Source organism: Anomaloglossus baeobatrachus, chromosome 4, assembly GCF_048569485.1.
Source record: "Anomaloglossus baeobatrachus isolate aAnoBae1 chromosome 4, aAnoBae1.hap1, whole genome shotgun sequence".
In the NCBI taxonomy this organism is placed as follows: Eukaryota; Metazoa; Chordata; class Amphibia; order Anura; family Aromobatidae; genus Anomaloglossus; species Anomaloglossus baeobatrachus.
This window is the reverse complement of record NC_134356.1, coordinates 178,274,993-178,293,172: the sequence shown is the minus strand read 5'-3', so window position 1 is coordinate 178,293,172 and position 18,180 is coordinate 178,274,993. Positions and strand designations below refer to the sequence as shown.

Genomic DNA, 18,180 nt, shown 5'->3' with positions numbered 1-18,180 from the left:
TGATATTGGATCTAGATTGGACGGCGTGGGACCCTTGACCCAGGATTACTGCGGAGGGGGATTCTTTAGTTCAATAAAGATGGAGTCACTAATTGTGTTGTGTTTTATTTCTAATAAAAATATTTTTCTGTGTGTTGTTTTTTTTTTTTATCTTTACTAGAAATTCATGGTGGCCATGTCTAATATTGGCATGACACCATGAATTTCGGGCTTAGGGCCAGCTGATAATACACAGCTAGCCCTAACCCCATTATTACCCAGCGAGCCACCCAGCATCAGGGCAGCTGGAAAAGTTGGATACAGCACCAGAAGATGGCGCTTCTATGAAAGCGCCATTTTTCTGGGGTGGCTGCGGACTGCAATTCGCAACGGGGGTGCCCAGAAAGCTTGGGCACCCTGCATTGCGGATTCCAATCCCCAGCTGCCTAGTTGTACCTGGCTGGACACAAAAATTGGGCAAAGCCCACGTCATTTTTTTTTTTTTTTTCTTAATTATTTCATGAAATTCATGAAGTAATTAAAAAAAAAAATAGGGCTTGCCTATATTTTTGATTCCCAGCCGGGTACAAATAGGCAGCTGGGGGTTGGGGGCAGTCCGTACCTGCCTGCTGTACCTGGCTAGCATACAAAAATATGGCGAAGCCCACGTCATTTTTTTGGGGAGCAAAGAAATCCTGCATACAGTCCTGGAAGGAGAATGCTGAGCCTTGTAGTTCGGCAGCTGCTGTCTGCTCTCCTGCATACACTATTGGATGGAGGATGCTGAGCCTTGTAGTTCTGCAGCTGCTGTCTGCTCTCCAGCATCCACTAGTGGATGGACTATGCTGAGCCTTGTAGGTCTGCTCCCCCTGACTCTCCCTCCAGCATACAGTCCTGGATGGAGCATGCTGAGCTTTGTAGTTCTGCAGCTGTCTGCTCTTCTGCATACACTAGTGGAGAATGAAGAACATATTGAACAAGGAAATTACATCAGACCTTTTTTTTCTTTCTTTTTTTTTTTTTTAACAATCTTTAATGGCAATGTTCACTGATAAAAACGCAGCAAAAAACGTACCAAAACGCGGTAAAAACGCATGCGTTTTTGCCGCGGGTGCGTTTTTGTGCGTTTTTTGCGTCAAAAAACGCACAAAAACACAGCGTAAAAAAAGCAGTGTGTGAATTTAGCCTTACACCTAATCCCTGATTTATGTGCTCAGCATAGAGCACAGGACAAATGTGAGGTGAGCCTTACTGTTATCTTTTAGCGGCAGAATAAACAAATCAACAGCAGTTGAAGAATTGGCTTAATTAAACAAAATATACGCTGTTTAAGTTGAGCTATAATTGATGGAGCAGCTTTGTGCCTCAGTGCAGATTTATATAGATTTTTTTTTTTTGATTTTTTTTTTTTTAGGTTTGGCTACTATCACACTAAAAAAATACGTTTTTACCAAATAAAGGTTTTTTGTAGCACAGAATTTTGAATGCTATAATTTTTAGTTTTTCCATTGAACGTCATGTGAGTGCTTATTTTTTGCCGGATGAGTTGGAGTTCGTTGGTTTTTGTTTGATTTTTCGTCATTCACCGTGTCGTAAATGTGATAAGACAATTTTATTCTTCGGGTCAGTTTGATTACAGCGATACCAAAATTATTTTTATTTTTGTTTTTACATAAATATATGTCTTTATTGGTCTATTTCATTCTTTTTGTTCTCTAATTTCTGATTTATTTTTTTTTCAATGTCAACACTGACAGAAGCCTCTTAGACCATGCTCCTGGCATTGTCTAACAAGATTACTTACAGGTTACATGGCAACAATCGGGCCCCCATGAGCACGTCACAAGGGTCCCAATAGGGTGGAAGAGGGAGCGCACTCCCTCTTCTAGCCTCCTAAATGCTGCAATTGCTATTGATTATACATTTAGGGGGTTACATAGCCAGGGGCGGTGCAGGGACCAGCCCTAACTGTGATAGCCATTGCTCAGTTACTTACCCTCAGTTACTTTTTTAAATCAGATACTTTTTTATTAAAACAGAATACATACAACAGAATAACAAATCGGCATCCAAATTAAATTTATCACATTATTATTATTATTATTTATTATTATAGCGCCATTTATTCCATGGCGCTTTACAAGTGAAAGAGGGTATACGTACAACAATCATTAACAGTACAAGACAGACTGGTATAGGAGGAGAGAGGACCCTGCCCGCGAGGGCTCACAGTCTACAGGGAATGGGTGATGGTACAATAGGTGAGGACAGAGCTGGTTGCGCAGTGGTCTACTGGGCTGAGGGCTATTGTAGGTTGTAGGCTTGTTGGAAGAGGTGGGTCTTGAGGTTCCTCTTGAAGCTTTCCACGGTAGTGGAGAGTCTGATGTGCTGAGGTAGAGCGTTCCAGAGTATGGGGGATGCACGGGAGAAATCTTGTACACGATTGTGGGAAGAGGAAATAAGAGAGGAGCAGAGAAGGAGATCTTGTGAGGATCTAAGGTTGCGTGCAGGTAGGTACTGGGAGACTAGGTCACAGATGTAGGGAGGAGACAGGTTGTGCATGGCTTTGTATGTCATGGTTAATGTTTTGAACTGGAGTCGTTGGGCGATGGGAAGCCAGTGAAGGGATTGGCAGAGTGGCGAGGCTGGGGAGTAGCGAGGGGAGAGGTGGATTAAGCGGGCTGCAGAGTTTAGGATAGATTGGAGGGGTGCAAGAGTGTTGGAAGGGAGGCCAGAGAGCAGGAGGTTGCAGTAGTCGAGGCGGGAGATGATGAGGGCATGCACTAATGTTTTTGAGGATTCTTGGTTAAGAAAAGCACGGATCCGGGAGATATTTTTGAGTTGTAATCGGCATGAGTTGAAGAGGGCTTGGATGTGTGGCTTGAAGGATAGAGCAGAGTCGAGGGTTACTCCAAGGCAACGAGCTATTACCCCTTTAACTCCCCCTCCCGCCCCCTCCCCCACCCCGGCAGCAACACTTCTTTCCGATACTACATCCCATTTAGTACACACTTAGGATACCCTTCAACTGTAGTATAGCAACCATCCCGTTATGCAGGAGGAACAACTAGTAACACAAATAAAACAAAACACACACATCAGAGGTCTCAGACGACTATCCCCGTCCCATATCAGTTTACTGGTCCATCACCCGTCCTATCCGCATTGCAGCCAAGGAGACCATAGCTTCTCAAACATTTTAACATTCCCCCTTCTTTCATACACTCCCTGTTCCAGCTGAAGAATACATTTCACCCTTTTAATGTACTCTCCCCTGGTCGGGGGGTCTTTTTTAATCCAGGACCTGGCGATTAGCTTTCTTGCCGCATATAGCAGCCTAGCAATGACAATTTTCATAGTATTTTCCACCCCAAGCTCCTCAACATATCCCAATAGGCATATCACTGGTTCCCTGGGGAGGACACACCCATATGTTCTTCCTATCTTGTGGATAACCTTAGTCCAAAAGGAGACCAGTCTCGGACAAGACCACATCATGTGAAAAATACCTGCGTCAGATCCCTGACACCTTGGACACTCCGAATTCCTTTTCAACCCCATTTTAAACATCAGTAAAGGAGACCTATATACCCGGTGAATCACGTATAGGTGAGATAGTCTGGCCGGTTCGCTCATGGAAAGTTTAGGGACATACTCCAGGATACTCTCCCACACCTCCTCCGTTATCGGCCCAACTTCCTCCTCCCATTTAGATTTAGCTTTAATTGGGTAGTCTAAAAGAAAGGTATGTAGTATATCTTTATATGTGCCAGAAATGATCCCTTTAGTGCTTCCTCCGCCCTTACACACATACTCCAGTACCAGGTCAATCTGTATGGCCACACTTTGTTTAGCCGCTTGGGCTGCAATCGCATGTTTTAATTGACTGAAGTGAAGCCAGCCGGACGCCGGTAACTGAAACTCACTCTGTAACTGTGGGAACGATTTCAGAATTCCTCCGTCCAATATCTGATGCATGTATACTACACCCTTGCGTCTCCACTCCTCAATATTCCCCATTTTCTGAATCTCCGGGAGATTACTGTTATCCCAGATAGGTGTAAACTTAGTTAACCGGGTCACCCCTCTCACCCTTTTCAGCCTATCCCAGGTCTTATTTATAAGTGCCATTGTAGGAGATGTTCTACCCAGGAGCCCCACCGCACCATCCTCTAGTCCCATTACCAATGGACTTCTACCCACTATGTATTCCAGTACTTCTTTAATGCCCCCATCTTTCTCTCGATCAGACCAACCCCTGAGGTGTTGACATTGCGCCGCTATATAATACAATTCCGGATTTGGGATTGCTAGACTCCCCTCATCCTTCGGCCTTTGTAAAGTCTCTAATCGCACCCTAGGCTGCTTTTTACCCCACACCAGGTCCCTAAACAGCGAGTTTATCCCTTTAAATCTTTTCCTTGAAATACAAACAGGGGCATTGTGCAGTATGTATAGGAGTTTAGGCATTACTACCATCTTTAGCAAATTAACCCTTCCAACAACTGACAAATGTAGCTTGTTCCAGGCATCCACCTTGACTCTCAATTTTTTAAGGAGAGGCCATAAGTTCACCTGTATGTATTTTTCTACTGGCAGAGATATCTGGATACCTAGATATTTAAATTCGTCCACATTCTTCAATTTGTTAGCCCCAGTATCCTCATTTGTCCAAGCTACTTCCCCATCCACTTTAAAGAGGCTTGATTTAGACCAATTAATGGTCAGTCCCGAAACTTCTCCAAATCTCTCTATTATCCGCATGGCATGATCCAATGAGGCTGATGGATCCTCCAAGAAAAGTAATAAATCGTCAGCATAAAGAGCTATTTTCTCCTCTAAATGCCCATACTTAAATCCATGGATCTCCTTTGATTTCCTAATGGCCGCCGCCAGAGGCTCTATTGCAATAGCAAATAGGAGCGGCGATAGTGGGCAGCCCTGTCTCGTTCCCCGGTGCAACTCAAACGCTGTGGAGGTCATACCGTTAACTCTAACTTTAGCAGTAGGGCTATTATACAACAGCTGCACCCACTTTACAAACCGTGGGCCAAAACCCATATGCTGCAACACTTTCCACAGATACCCCCACTCAACACTATCGAACGCTTTCTGGGCATCTAGCGAAGCGATCACCCTCCGGCCAGGGTTGTCAGGCGGCAACTGTAGATTAAGATATAATCTCCTGATATTAGCAGCTGTTGACCTATTGGCCATGAACCCTGATTGGTCCATATGTATTAGGTTAGATATAACTCCAGTCAGCCGGTTTGACAACACCTTAGCCAGAACCTTCACGTCCGCTGTTAATAACGAGATGGGTCTATATGAGTCTGGAAGCCTCGGATTTTTATCCTCCTTAGGAGTTACTACTATTATTGCTTCTCTCATAGATTCAGGCAATACACCTTCCCCCTCCGCCACCTCAAAAACTTTCAATAGTTTGGGTAATAGGATTTCTTCTAACTGTTTATAAATTTCAACTGGTAGCCCGTCTGCTCCCGGTGCCTTGTCATTGCTCATGCCATGCAGAGCGTCCTCCAGTTCATCAATAGTAATAGGTGACTCCAGTTTATCTCTATCCACCACAGACAACACAGGAAGCTCACCTCGCTCAAGAAATGAGTCCACCTCTTCCACCCTCATCTCTCCGCTAGAAGAATATAGCGTGCGATAGAAATCTTTAAAGACCCCAAGAATCTCCTCAACCTCAGTGACCTGTGTCCCCTCCACCGTGTCCATACCATGCACAAATGAGCTACTCCTTTGAGCTGCAGCTATGACCGATAATAGATGACCAACTTTTTCCCCCTCCTCATAAAAATGCAATTTTTGGAATGCCTGCTTCCTTACCGCCTTCTCCAAAAGCATCTTATTAACCTGTTCATGCGCCTGCCTAAGATTTTGCTTCGCGTCCGTAGTAGTACTCCGGATTGCTTCCAGATCTGCCTTATCTAAGGCCTCCAGGCTATCTTTCTCATCCTGCCTCGTCTGTGATTTACGTCTACAGATATCCCTGAACAGGAGCCCCCTGAGGTATGCCTTCATCGCATCCCATACCACCAGCGGACCAGTGCTACCCTCGTTGTGGATAAAGAAATCCCCAAGATCCCGTTCTATATTCCCCATATTAATATGACGGATCCATGCTGGATGAAGCTTCCACTCTCCCCTCCTTCCCCCTGTCAGGGTTCCCCGTCGTATGGACACTAGAATTGGGCTATGATCTGAAATCACTCTTGTCAGATATTGCACGTCGCCTATCATTGCATCCATCAGATCACTAGCTAGAGCCATGTCAATGCGGGACAGAGTGTTATGCGAAGCCAAATAACAAGAGAAGCAGGATACCCTCCCATTCCTCACTCGCCAGGCATCCACCATTCCAAGTTCCCCAATAAGAGTGCCAAACGAAGTCATAGAACTATCCTGAATACCTGGAGGTCTACTACTCCTATCCCAGTACAGGTCTATCACATTATTGAAGTCCCCCACCAGTAAAAAAGGGATTACTCCCCCCTTCTCAGAGAACTCCCTTATCTCCCTTAGTTTGGTGCACTTATATGGAGGTGGTATATATATTGCAGCTATACACATGAGTCTGCCAAATATTTTACACTTGACGGCCACACACTGTCCCTCTTTATCCACATACACTTCTATCTCTTCATATTGCACAGAGTTATGGATCAGCAGTGATACACCCCTTGCATAGTTGGAAAAGGTGGAATGATAGGCCTTCTGCACCCATCTCCTATTTAAAACATGTGTTGTCTCCTTTGTGAGATGCGTTTCTAGTAGACATATTACTGACGGGTTCTGGTCTTGAACATATTTAATTAATGCCGCTCTCCTAGTCCTATCTGATAACCCTCTAATATTCCAACTCAACACCTTAATTCTATCCCCCATTATCCCACCCAGTAAAACCATCAAACCTTGTAGTATCTCCCCATGCTGCCTCCACCCTACCCCTTTCCCCCCTCCCCCCCTGCTCCCCTCCCCTCCTGCTCCCTACCACTTCATGTTTTTGAGTACTCCCTTGAAGCATCGGGTTTTCCAAACCTGGTCCATAATCCCTACTAAATTCCCCCCTACCTCCCTCGCCTTCCCCTCTTAGACACATTTTAAAACTCGTCCCTTTTCCAACAATTCTCCACTCCCACCCTGTCTATGTATAATCATATTCCACTCAAACAATATAACAGTAAAATGGCGAACAGTAATTAAACTGGAATCTCAAATTGTAAATACCACCACCGCGCCTAATTAGGCAGTCCCCATGTCCTGCGAAGCTCACATCAAACCCTTCGCATTCCCCCTGCATACTACCTCAATCCCAAAGGGAAGGAGGAAAAAGAAAAAAAAAAAAAAAAAAATAAAGGGGGAGAAAAAAATGAAAAAACAAGAAGGGTCCCCTGTAAGCTCCTAAGGATGTTGTAGAGCCTCAGCCGGCCTTCTCCAACACACTGCAGATTCAGACAGTCAGCTCATTCCTTCAAACGGATCCGCTTTTCGTTTGCGTCCAACCACTGCATGGCTTCCTCCGGAGTTGTAAAAAAGTGCACCCGCTCCAATGCCATCACTCTTAGCTTTGCCGGGAACATCATTGAGTATTGCACCCCCATCTCTCGCAGGCGCCTCTTTACTCCTGTAAAAGTCATACGTAGCTTTTGAACAGAAATGGAGTAGTCCGGGTATATGGAAATTCTCTGGCTGTCAATCATAAGATCCTCCATGTCTCTTGCCTTTCGCAGTATAGTGTCCCTGTCTCTGTAGTTGAGGAGCTTGGCTAGTATAGTGCGAGGGCCCCTGCCTGCTGGTTGTGGCTGCATCGGGACTCTGTGTGCACGTTCCACAGCATAGAGCTTGGATAAGACATTAGCACCCATTTTCCCCCTGAGCCAGTCTTCTACATATTCAGTGGGGTTTCTTCCTTCCGCTTTCTCAGGGATGCCGACAATTCGGATGTTATTTCTTCTAGAGCGGTTCTCTAAATCATCATTTTTTGCCATGATTTCAGCTATCTGCTGTGCAAATGTTTTTTCAGACTTTTGTAGTTTTGTAATATGATCCTCTATTATCCCCAGTCTCTCCTCCACAGCCGCTGTTCTCAGATCGGCTTTCTTGAGGTCTTTCTTAATGTCAGCAACCTCTGCCTGTAATCCCTTAACTTGCTTTGTCAGGGTAGTCAGAGCTTCTTTACAAAAAGACACCACTGCAAAAATGTCCTTTAAAGTGGGGTTTCCTGTAGCCTCCTCTGCACTATGTGTTTTCTCCACTTCTCCTGTCTTATCTTGCTGCTGTTCACCATCCCCCATATCATCAGAGCTGGCATTGTCTTCTCCCTCCTCTCCTATCTCACCTCTGTTATCTATATGCTGAAGTGATTTCTCTGGTGTCCAGGCAAACTTCTCTAGCCTTGCAGTGATCTGCATCCTCTCCTGACATGCTGCATTAACTTTCTCAGCTTCCTGTTTTATCATGGCACCATCTTGAGAGCTGGGGACTTTCCCGCCTCCATTATCTTTTTGCCTGCGACGGACCATGGCACTCTGCATCCACCAGACTCACCCCAGACAAGTCCTCACCACCTTATCTTCCTGACAGCCGGCTGAGGCAGTGATAACAGCGGTATTCAGGGATTTATCAAGGGTGTTTGCAGGAGAGCTCCACAAACACGTCTCTTCACATTGCCGTCCAGGCCACGCCCCCTACCCTCAGTTACTTACTTACTCTGAGCTCCCAGCGGCAATCTTGCGGGCACACCTCTTGTATCCGCATGATCTCAATGACATACATGTCCTATATCATAAAGGGGTTAAACCTCCTTTTTTATCTTTACTTTGAACTTTTGAACACTTACACTATATGCTGCAATACCATAGTAAAAATCATAGTTGTCTCTGAATGCTAGCCATAGGCTGGTCTTCAGTGGAGTACTGTAATGGCAGACTTGGGGATATTTATCAGACCCTTGGTTACCATAGCAATGTATTGGTAGCCTACAGTCATGCCCAATGTGCACATAGAACATTGTGCCTTAAATGCTAAGATTAAGAAGTTAGCAGTATCTCCGCTTAACCCATCGCTGGGAAAGACCGATTCTGGCTAAATACACAGTCAGTGTCTTTTACGAAGGATGCTTGGTCAGCCTTAGCCATTGAGCTTGCGTGAAAGAAGGGATGCTGACATATGCAAATGAGCAGCATATGTCGGAAAGTAGTAATTTAATAGTAGCTGTTGTATAGGCAATTTTTATCAGGCTATTGCAAAAATGTCATTCATAAGTGTCCTATCTAATAATTTATAGACTTTGATTACATTAAAGTAAAGGAAATCTGTCAGTAAGATGAACCCTTCTGTCAGTAAGATGAACCCTCCTAATCCATCTACATCTGCATGTAGCTGATAGGCAGCTGAACAAATGATACATTGCTATTTGGGGCCTGATGTCTTATTCCAGAGAAATCCACATATTTCTTGTAAGTGAGCTATTCCAGGTTATGGTATGGACACTGCTGTCATGAAAATATGCCTCCAAATTGCAGAAATCAAGTTATTACTTTATCCATCTTTCTATTATCTACATGCCCTGCCTTAGGAGGGTTGAACCTACTGACACATTGCCTTTAAAGAGAACCAGTGACTCGCTTCATGCTGTCAAAACCATGTGCAGCATGAGTCTGAGCAAGACTACTGGATTGTAACTAGGTATGTTTTACTCTGAAATTTCAGACAAAATATACTTTAAAGATCTAACCATGAACCACATTTTAAAAATATAATTTAAAGAGGATTAACCCCGCTCTAGTTGATTGGCAGATCACTTTCATGTGTGTACTTGGCAAAAGACAATCAGCTGGAGTTGTGTCGGGAAAAGCCATCCAGGGGGCATTGGACTTGACAGTTCACTTACTATAATTAGAGATGAGCGGATTCGCAGATAACCGGGACCAGTGGGTCCCTGCTTCATTTTTTTAAAAAATCCGAATCCAGTCCAGAATCCGGTACCCATATAAGTCTATGGGGATCAGAATCCGGCAATTAAAAATGTTGGTGGAAGGGATGAGGGGATAGGAGCGCACGCGGTGTACTCACCAAGGCTCCGTGTCATGGCAGCAAGCTGCTTCCAGGTCACACATTCACTTCCGGGGCTGCGTCCGTCTAGATCATGCGCTAATAATAAAGGTAGATGCTAGAAAGGTATGACGTAATTTGTCACGTCATGATTCAAAATGCTGACCCATGTTTTCCAGATGGAATAAACATTCTTTTTCTAAGTCCATGTGGGCATGGAGTTGTTTATAATAGAAGCGGGGGTCTGGAGGGCCCCCTTGCATGATTATAGCGGACAGGAGGAAACAACGCAGGCGCAGAGGAGTGCTGCACATCTGGTCATAAACCAGGAGGCTCAGGATAAGCAGCTCTATGCTCCTGCACACAGAGGAGTGCTGCTCATCTGTTCATGAACCGGGAGGCTCAGGCTGAGCAGATCTGTTCATCCTGAGCCTCATAGTTCATGAGACGTGCAGCACTCCTCAAGGGGGCCCCCCTTGGATGATTTTAGTGGACAGGATAAAACATCGCAGGCACAGAGATCTGCTCATCCTGAGCCCCCTAGTTCATGACTCATGAACCAAAAGGTTCAGGATGAGTAGATCTCTGCGCCCGTTCACACAGAGGAGAGCTGCACATCTATTCATGAACCAGGAGGATCATGAGACATGCAGAACTCCTCTGTGAGCAGACGCAGAGATCTGCTCATTCTGAGCCTTTTGGTTCATGAATAGATGTGCAGAACTTTAACAGTGACAGTGTCGGCAGGCGGCTGCACTTCCCGACCCCTGCCCAGCACTGTCGGTGTTAAAGGGCTGGTGGGGTGAGGGGAACGGCCCTGTACTTTAAGCCAGAGTGCATCAGGTCAAAAGAGGTCATACCATGGGAACCCATGAACTGAGCGACATCCCCTCTGCCAGTAGAGTCCTTCTTGTCAGTTTTCCCGGAGCCTGGAGCGATCGGATATGTTTTCAGTCTCTTCAGGCTCAGATGTAGCAGAGCCAGGACGGTTGTGGGACATCGTGTGGATTACGTCGCATCTGCAGGGTTGGTTGTTCGGGTTAATAAAGTGGTGAAATAGGGTGCTTGTTATTTTGTTTTTGTTTTTTGTTTTGTATTTTATTCCAAATAAAGGATTTTTCTCAGTGCATGTGTATTATACTTATAGAATTAGTGATGGGAAGGTCTCATTGACCCTTTCCAATCAGTAATTTTCGGCTTGATGACAGTTGTGCGCTGTTATTAACTCCTCATTACCCCGATTCTCCCTGCATCAGGGCAATTGGGGAGAGCCAGGTAAAGCACCGAGCTTGTTGCATCTAATGGCAGCTAGAGGTTGCTATTGTTAGGCTAAGTGGCCTAATAACCATAATTTGTAGATAAGAAAAAGAGGAAATGGTCCTGCACCACAGCACAATACCTTAACAGGTGCTGCTGAGGAGAGGTAGTGATGCCAGATGGGGTACGATTCTCTAGAGTACTATATGGCATAGGGTTTGCAGTGACCATTTGCACACAGGTCCTGCATTTATGCCTGTGAATATTATTGATTTGTACGTCTAGTGGAGTTTCTTTCAGGATCTTGGTGCTGGGTTCCTAACATGGAACTATGTATTGGGGTGTTCGTTGACTGTTTTTAGATGTTTTTATTTGTTCTTTTTCACTGTTCTGTGTGGATATTTTTGTATGTATAAAATTTGTGCCAATAAAATATATTTTTGATCTGAACAAAATCTTAGTGGTCAATCCCTATATACAGCAATTATTTTTCTTTCTTTCTTGATATGGTCTATTGTTGCTGGTGGTGATCCCAATAGGGGAAAGGTGCCCCCTAATTTTCTAGAACACTGGGAGTGATACACATCACTGGGGAGGAACACATCACAGTGGGAGCTGCACACAGCACTGGAGGGAGCACGCTGCACCGGAGAAGGGGCGGAGAGCGGGCACACAGCATTGGAGAGCGGGCGGCACACAGCATTGAAGAGCAGACTGCACACAGCACCGAAAAGCAGGTGGCACAAAGTATTGGAGAGCGGGCACATAATTCTGGAAGCGGTGAAGCTGCTGTGGGATGGAAGCGCAGAGTGCTAAACCCGCCCACAAAGTAAGTCCTGAACACATTGGCACCTGCCAGTGAGAGAACTCATTGGTGCGCGCAAGCAGCATGTGGAGATTTAAAGGACTTGCGGCCGGTAAGACTGCTGTTGCGGTTGCAGCACTGCCACCCCCAGGAATCTGCCCGGGGACCGCAGAAAAGGTCATGGCATGCCGCATGCAGGCCGTAGGTTCCCCACCCCTGGCTTAGTGTATGCATGTATGTATGTTTGCTAAAGGAATCTGCCCCGTCGCATTTATAATCACAACATTTTACATATCACTTTATTTTATTTAGGGACCATCATAGACTGTGTGTTGAGGGGAAAATTTAGCCCCGTGCTTTAGTTATTCACGCAAAAAAATGCTTACTTACTGTTTAGATATGTGAGGTAATATATTTGCTCTTTTGACAGTTCGCTCTGCTTCTATTTTGCTACAGGTCATTAATAGGAGCAGTGATTGGTTGTTATAGGCAATGAAGGACATTCTTAGTATAAAACCGCTTATATGTCAGTTAATATGATTTCGGTGGAGAGAAGGAGAATGTGAAAGAGACAGAGAGGGAGAGTCGGAGAGAAGGAGAGTGAGAGACTTGGTTACTATCCCGGGCAATGCTGAGTACTACAGCTAATAATAAATATTAACCAGGGTGGAGGGAGATAATAATGCAATCCCTTCACACCAGACCATATGTAGAATATGTAGTGAAGGACTTGTGCTCCCTTCAGCTTCACACTACAAAATTCTAACCTTGTTGGACAGTTAAAGCGTGAAAATTCTGTCTGCCTTACATCTAAGGCCAGATTCATATATGCCTATCGAATTCCGGTCAGTAGATCTGCCACCTGTCCATGCATCTCGGTCCATACTCGAACCAAGGAAGACGGATGTGTAAATCTGGTCTTGCACACATCTAAAAATACCTAAGGCAGCATCGGGATTTTATACTTTGTTTTTAAAACAATGTACAATGTGAAAGTTCAGACCTGTGATGCATGTCATGTAATTTTTATTTTTTTATTGCAGGATACTTCCAGGTCCCCTCATGACATACCAATTTCAAAGAAGTTTTATCAAAGCTGCAAGTAAGTGTTTATGAACTTAAAAAAAATATATACATATATTTGGTTTGTTTTGTTATAACTTGATTTTTTTAATTGAAAAGTTTGAAGAGAAACTCAGTAAAAATGCTTCAAAATCACAAAAATACACACATTAAAAAAACAAAACAAAACGGTTGACAGTCAGCAGACATAGCAAAAATCAAACATGGTATGCACAACATGCCAAATACAAGTATTACTACTCATGTAAATAATAATTTCATGATACTGTCATACATGTTCGCTTTAATGTGTGGGATATTACACTTTGTGTAAAAAATCAAGTGTAGAACCGCACTCCTCAGGTTATTAAAAAAATTATAGTAATAAACATAAGTATATATCCAGATCCACTGTTAATGCAGGTCTGCAACCTCTGAAAAAGCTTTCTATGAACTTAATGTTCTCTTCCCCCTGCCTTTGGATGGGTTTTTACTTCAAATGTTACTTGACTAGTAGTTGTTCACAATCTACTATGTCAAATTTGAGTAGGTAATATTGATGGGCGAACCCGCACTGTAAAGTTTGGTCAGTGCACGGACCCGGAATATGGTCTTCTCAGGGACGTCAGTGTTATTGTTCAAGTTTGGCCACCAAGATAAAAAAATAAAAATAAGCAAAATGGGGATTAAAGCAGGGCAATTACACTTACCGAGTTTCCACACCGCTTTCACACTGCTGCTGGGTCAGCTCTTTAAAGCTGATGAATATTCACTGCTTTCCCCTCCCACCCTCTGTGACAGCGGCTGTGATTGCTTGCTGTTAGATTGCCAGCATCTGGGATTGGTTGCCCTCATACTGGCTATCTGTGTTCCCGAAGTGTAATTTAAAAATAAATTAATTAATTAGAAAAAAACAGCGTAGTATCCCTCGTTATTTGATATCCAGCACAGATAAAGCAGATAACTAGAGGTTGCAGCTCCTAGCTGTATGTGTTATCTTTATGTATCAACATGCGTTTGGTTTTTTTTTTTGTTTTTTTTTTTTTAATGATTTAAATAAATAATAAAAAAAAAACTACTTGGGGTTACCCCCAATTTTGATCAGGATAAAGCAATAAAGCAGACAGCTGTGGGCTAGTATTCTCAGGCCATGGAGGCCAATGGTTATTGGGGCCTCCCCAACCTAAAAATAGCAGCCGACAGCCGACCCACAATTAGTGAATACATTAGATGAGCCAATCCTGTAGCTTACTCAGCTTATCCTAATTGCCCTGGTGTGGTGGCAATACGAGTAATATAAGGGGTTAATGACAGCTGTGATTTGTCAAAAAAATCACAACTTTCATCACGCCCTGGATTAGTAATGGGTAGGAGTTTGAGACCCGCCCATTAGTAATCATGTAAATAAAAAAAATAAATACAAAACACAGAGAAAAGTCCTTTATTTAAAAAAAAAACAACACACCCTCTTTCTCCAATTGATTAACCCCAAAACACAGCTGCAGGTCCGGCACAATCCACACCACGATGATCCCGCTTCTGCTACATATGAGGTTCCAGTACGAGGCATTAGTAAACGTGACCAAGCACTGAGGCATCAGGGACACACTCGCATAGCCGCAGCTGTGAGCAGTGACGTCAATGAGTTCACCTGAGGTCACACTTGGTAGTTTCCAATGTACCATAGCTGTGAACTCTATGAACTCAGTGAACTAACCTCAGGTGAACTCTATGAACTCACCTGAGATGAACTCAATGCCAGATTACCAGCTAAGGCTTTTTGCGCTTGAGTATGTGGTTGCAGAAAATCTGCATCTGCGTTTTTCTGCTGAGAGATGTAGGTTTGGTGAATATTTATGATATTTAATGAGTGGACCCAGAGGCAGTGTGATCGCTGTGCAAAAACTCGAAGTATAACTGTCCTGCTTTAATCCCCATTATGCTTCCTTTTTGAGCTTCCTAGCCCTTATACACACCATTTTATGACACTTGTTAGAGTCCCTTATTCTTATGAGTAGTTTGGTGTCCATGGTCAAATCCAGTCCCGAACTGGACTTTTTTTTTTTTTTTTAAAGTTCGTCTGGACCCGCCATATCCGAATGTCTGCCGGTTTGCCCATCTCTAGTAAGCATATATATTTATTAGAGATGAGCGAGCACTAAAATAATCGACTGCTTGGCACTCAAATTGAACAGGTCAGACGCTCAGATGAGCTCAGCTCAAGTACCAAGTATAATGGAAATCAATAGGAAACGTGAGCATTTTTCAGGAAGACCCTAATAGGAGGGCTGAGTACTCAGGAAAATCACTGAAATGGATGAAAACAGCACTCAAATGGAATGGGAACAGCCCGCCACAACAGTCACGGTCTCTCATATGGCCTCTTAGGGAAAATGAATTGCCCACCCCTGGATTATATCATAATCCAGTTGTTGGAGCATACCATCATTCATTTTAGTAAGTTGTATTCATTACCATACGATATGTCTTTGCACCAGCACTTTATTTCCTGTTGGCACTCTGCACGTCATGATCTAATTCATCATGGATAGCGTGACACACGTTGTTTGAGCTTTGGAAACCTATCATTATATGTACTATTTATGGTAGTGTACACTTGCTGTAGATTCATATACAGTCATGGCTGAAAGTGTTGGCACCCTTGAAATAATTCCAGAAAAAAAGGTATTTCTCCCAGAAAATTATTGTAATTACGTGTATTGGAACAACACAAAAAAACTGAGAAAAATAAAGGCAAATTGGACATTATTTCACACAAACCCCAAAAATTGGTAGGACAAAATTGTTGGCATCCTCAACTTAATATTTGGTTTCACAAATAATTGCAATCAATGGCTTCCTATGACCTTCAACAAGCTTCTTATACCTCTGATCCAGAATTTTGGACCACTCTTTTGCAAACTGCTCCAGGTATCTCATTTGAAGAGTGCCTTCTCCCAATGCCAATTTTAAGATCTCTCCACAGGTGTTCAATGGGATGTAGATTTGGACTCATTGCTGGCTATTTCAGAGCTCTTCAGCATGTTTTTTCCATCCATAGCACTTCATTTCATTCTAATGTGGAGTTTCAGAGTATCATGTCACACACACCACATGCCTAAATAAGGTAGTAAAATGTTAAAATTACATTTACCAGTGACTACCAGTGGGTGTAGTTTTATTTCCCCTCTCTATTCTTTTAACAATCTTACACATATCTATAATGTGTGGTGTTACCTAGCGGCAGCTCTGCAGTGTTAAAATAAATAGGTCTGAGCTGCAATACCACAAAAAAACCCGTAAACTAGTGTGGTGCCTATTTTTGAACAAAAACAGTGCTGTTTTTCTAAATATTGGCAACCCTTTAAATTAGGGGTCCCTAACCTTTTTGACCTAGAGAGCCACATTCGACTTTGAAAGTTGGTCGAGAGCCACATTGTAGAGATGAAAACATAGTCAAAGCCAATTTAGCAGTAGAAACCAGAAAACAACAATTGGAAATAAAGAATCTTCCCCATATTGATATCAGAGAGAAAAAGTGACCTCCATACACAACTCAATCCACTATGCCAAGACCAATAATACCACATACAAGGAGGAAATAGTACCACACCATGACCAAACAACATATTACCACCATAGTGACCAAATACATGCACATGCAAGAAAGAAATATCGCAACATTATAACCAGATAATATTTTACCAAAACATAGTGATCAAATACAACCACATGTAAGAGAGTAATACCACCACACAAAAATTAGACCACATAGTTACCGAATATTACCACATACAAGGGAGAAATACTGCGACACTATGACCAGACCACATATCATATATCCCCGATATGGATATAACCTGGTAGATATGGCCCCATTCTAGTATATATGGCCCCATCCTGGTTTATATGGCCTATCATGGCCACATCCTGGTATTTATGGCCCTATCCTAGTATATATGCTCCAATTATGTCCCCATCCTGGTTTATATGGCTCATTCATGTCCCCATCCTGGTATATAGTCCCAAGCATGTCTCCATCCTGATATATAGCCTCCCAATCTTCCTGGTATATAGCCTCCCCATCTTCCTGGTATATAGCCTCCCCATCTTCCTGGTACATAGCCTCCCCATCTTCCTGGTATATAGCCTCCCCATCTTCCTGGTATATAGCCTCCCCATCTTCCTGGTATATAGCCTCCCCCATCTTCCTGGTATATAGCCTCCCCATCTTCCTGGTATATAGCCTCCCCATCTTCCTGGTATATAGCCTCCCCATCTTCCTGGTATATAGCCTCCCCATCTTCCTGGTATATAGCCTCCCCATCTTCCTGGTATATAGCCTCCCCATCTTCCTGGTATATAGCCTCCCCATCTTCCTGGTATATAGCCTCCCCATCTTCCTGGTATATAGCCTCCCCATCTTCCTGGTATATAGCCTCCTCATCTTACTGGTATATAGCCTCCCCATCTTACTGGTATATAGCCTCCCCATCTTACTGGTATATAGCCTCCCCATCCTCCTGGTATATAACCTCTTCATCCTCCTGGTATATAGCCCTCCCCATCTTCCTGGTAATTGACCTGCCCATCTTCTTGGTATATAGCCTCCCCATCTTCTTGGTATATAGCCTCCCCATCCTCCTGGTATATAACTGTAGACTCCCCATCCTTTTGGTATATAGCCTCCCCATCCTCATCGTATATAGTCTCCCCATCTTCCTGGTATATAGTCCCACCTCAGCACACAATAAAAAAAATAAAATAAACGATTGTACTCACTTACCCTGCGCTCCCCCGGCGTCCTCCTGCCACACATGGCAACTGTCAAGTGTGTAAGCGGTGCAGCACATGACGTCAGTGTGATGCGTAGCCTCTTATAGCACCGTCAGCATATTCTCACCTCCCCATGCCCACGATTGGGTGCCTGGGGAGCAATGAAGATTTATAGCCTTAATTGGCAGCCGGTACTTCGCAGTGCAGGGACTCGACGGGTC

At 43.7% G+C, this 18,180-nt stretch overlaps 1 protein-coding gene across 2 annotated transcripts in view; it reads left to right on the top strand.

Moving 5' to 3' along the window:
• Positions 1 to 18,180, top strand: part of ARHGAP26 (Rho GTPase activating protein 26) — a 577,725-nt gene that overhangs the window by 338,245 nt on the left and 221,300 nt on the right. For both annotated transcript variants that reach the window (XM_075344594.1, XM_075344593.1), the window contains exon 16: positions 13,165 to 13,223. In XM_075344594.1, coding sequence (XP_075200709.1) covers positions 13,165 to 13,223 — 59 coding nt within the window. The remainder of the gene's footprint in view (positions 1 to 13,164; positions 13,224 to 18,180) is intronic.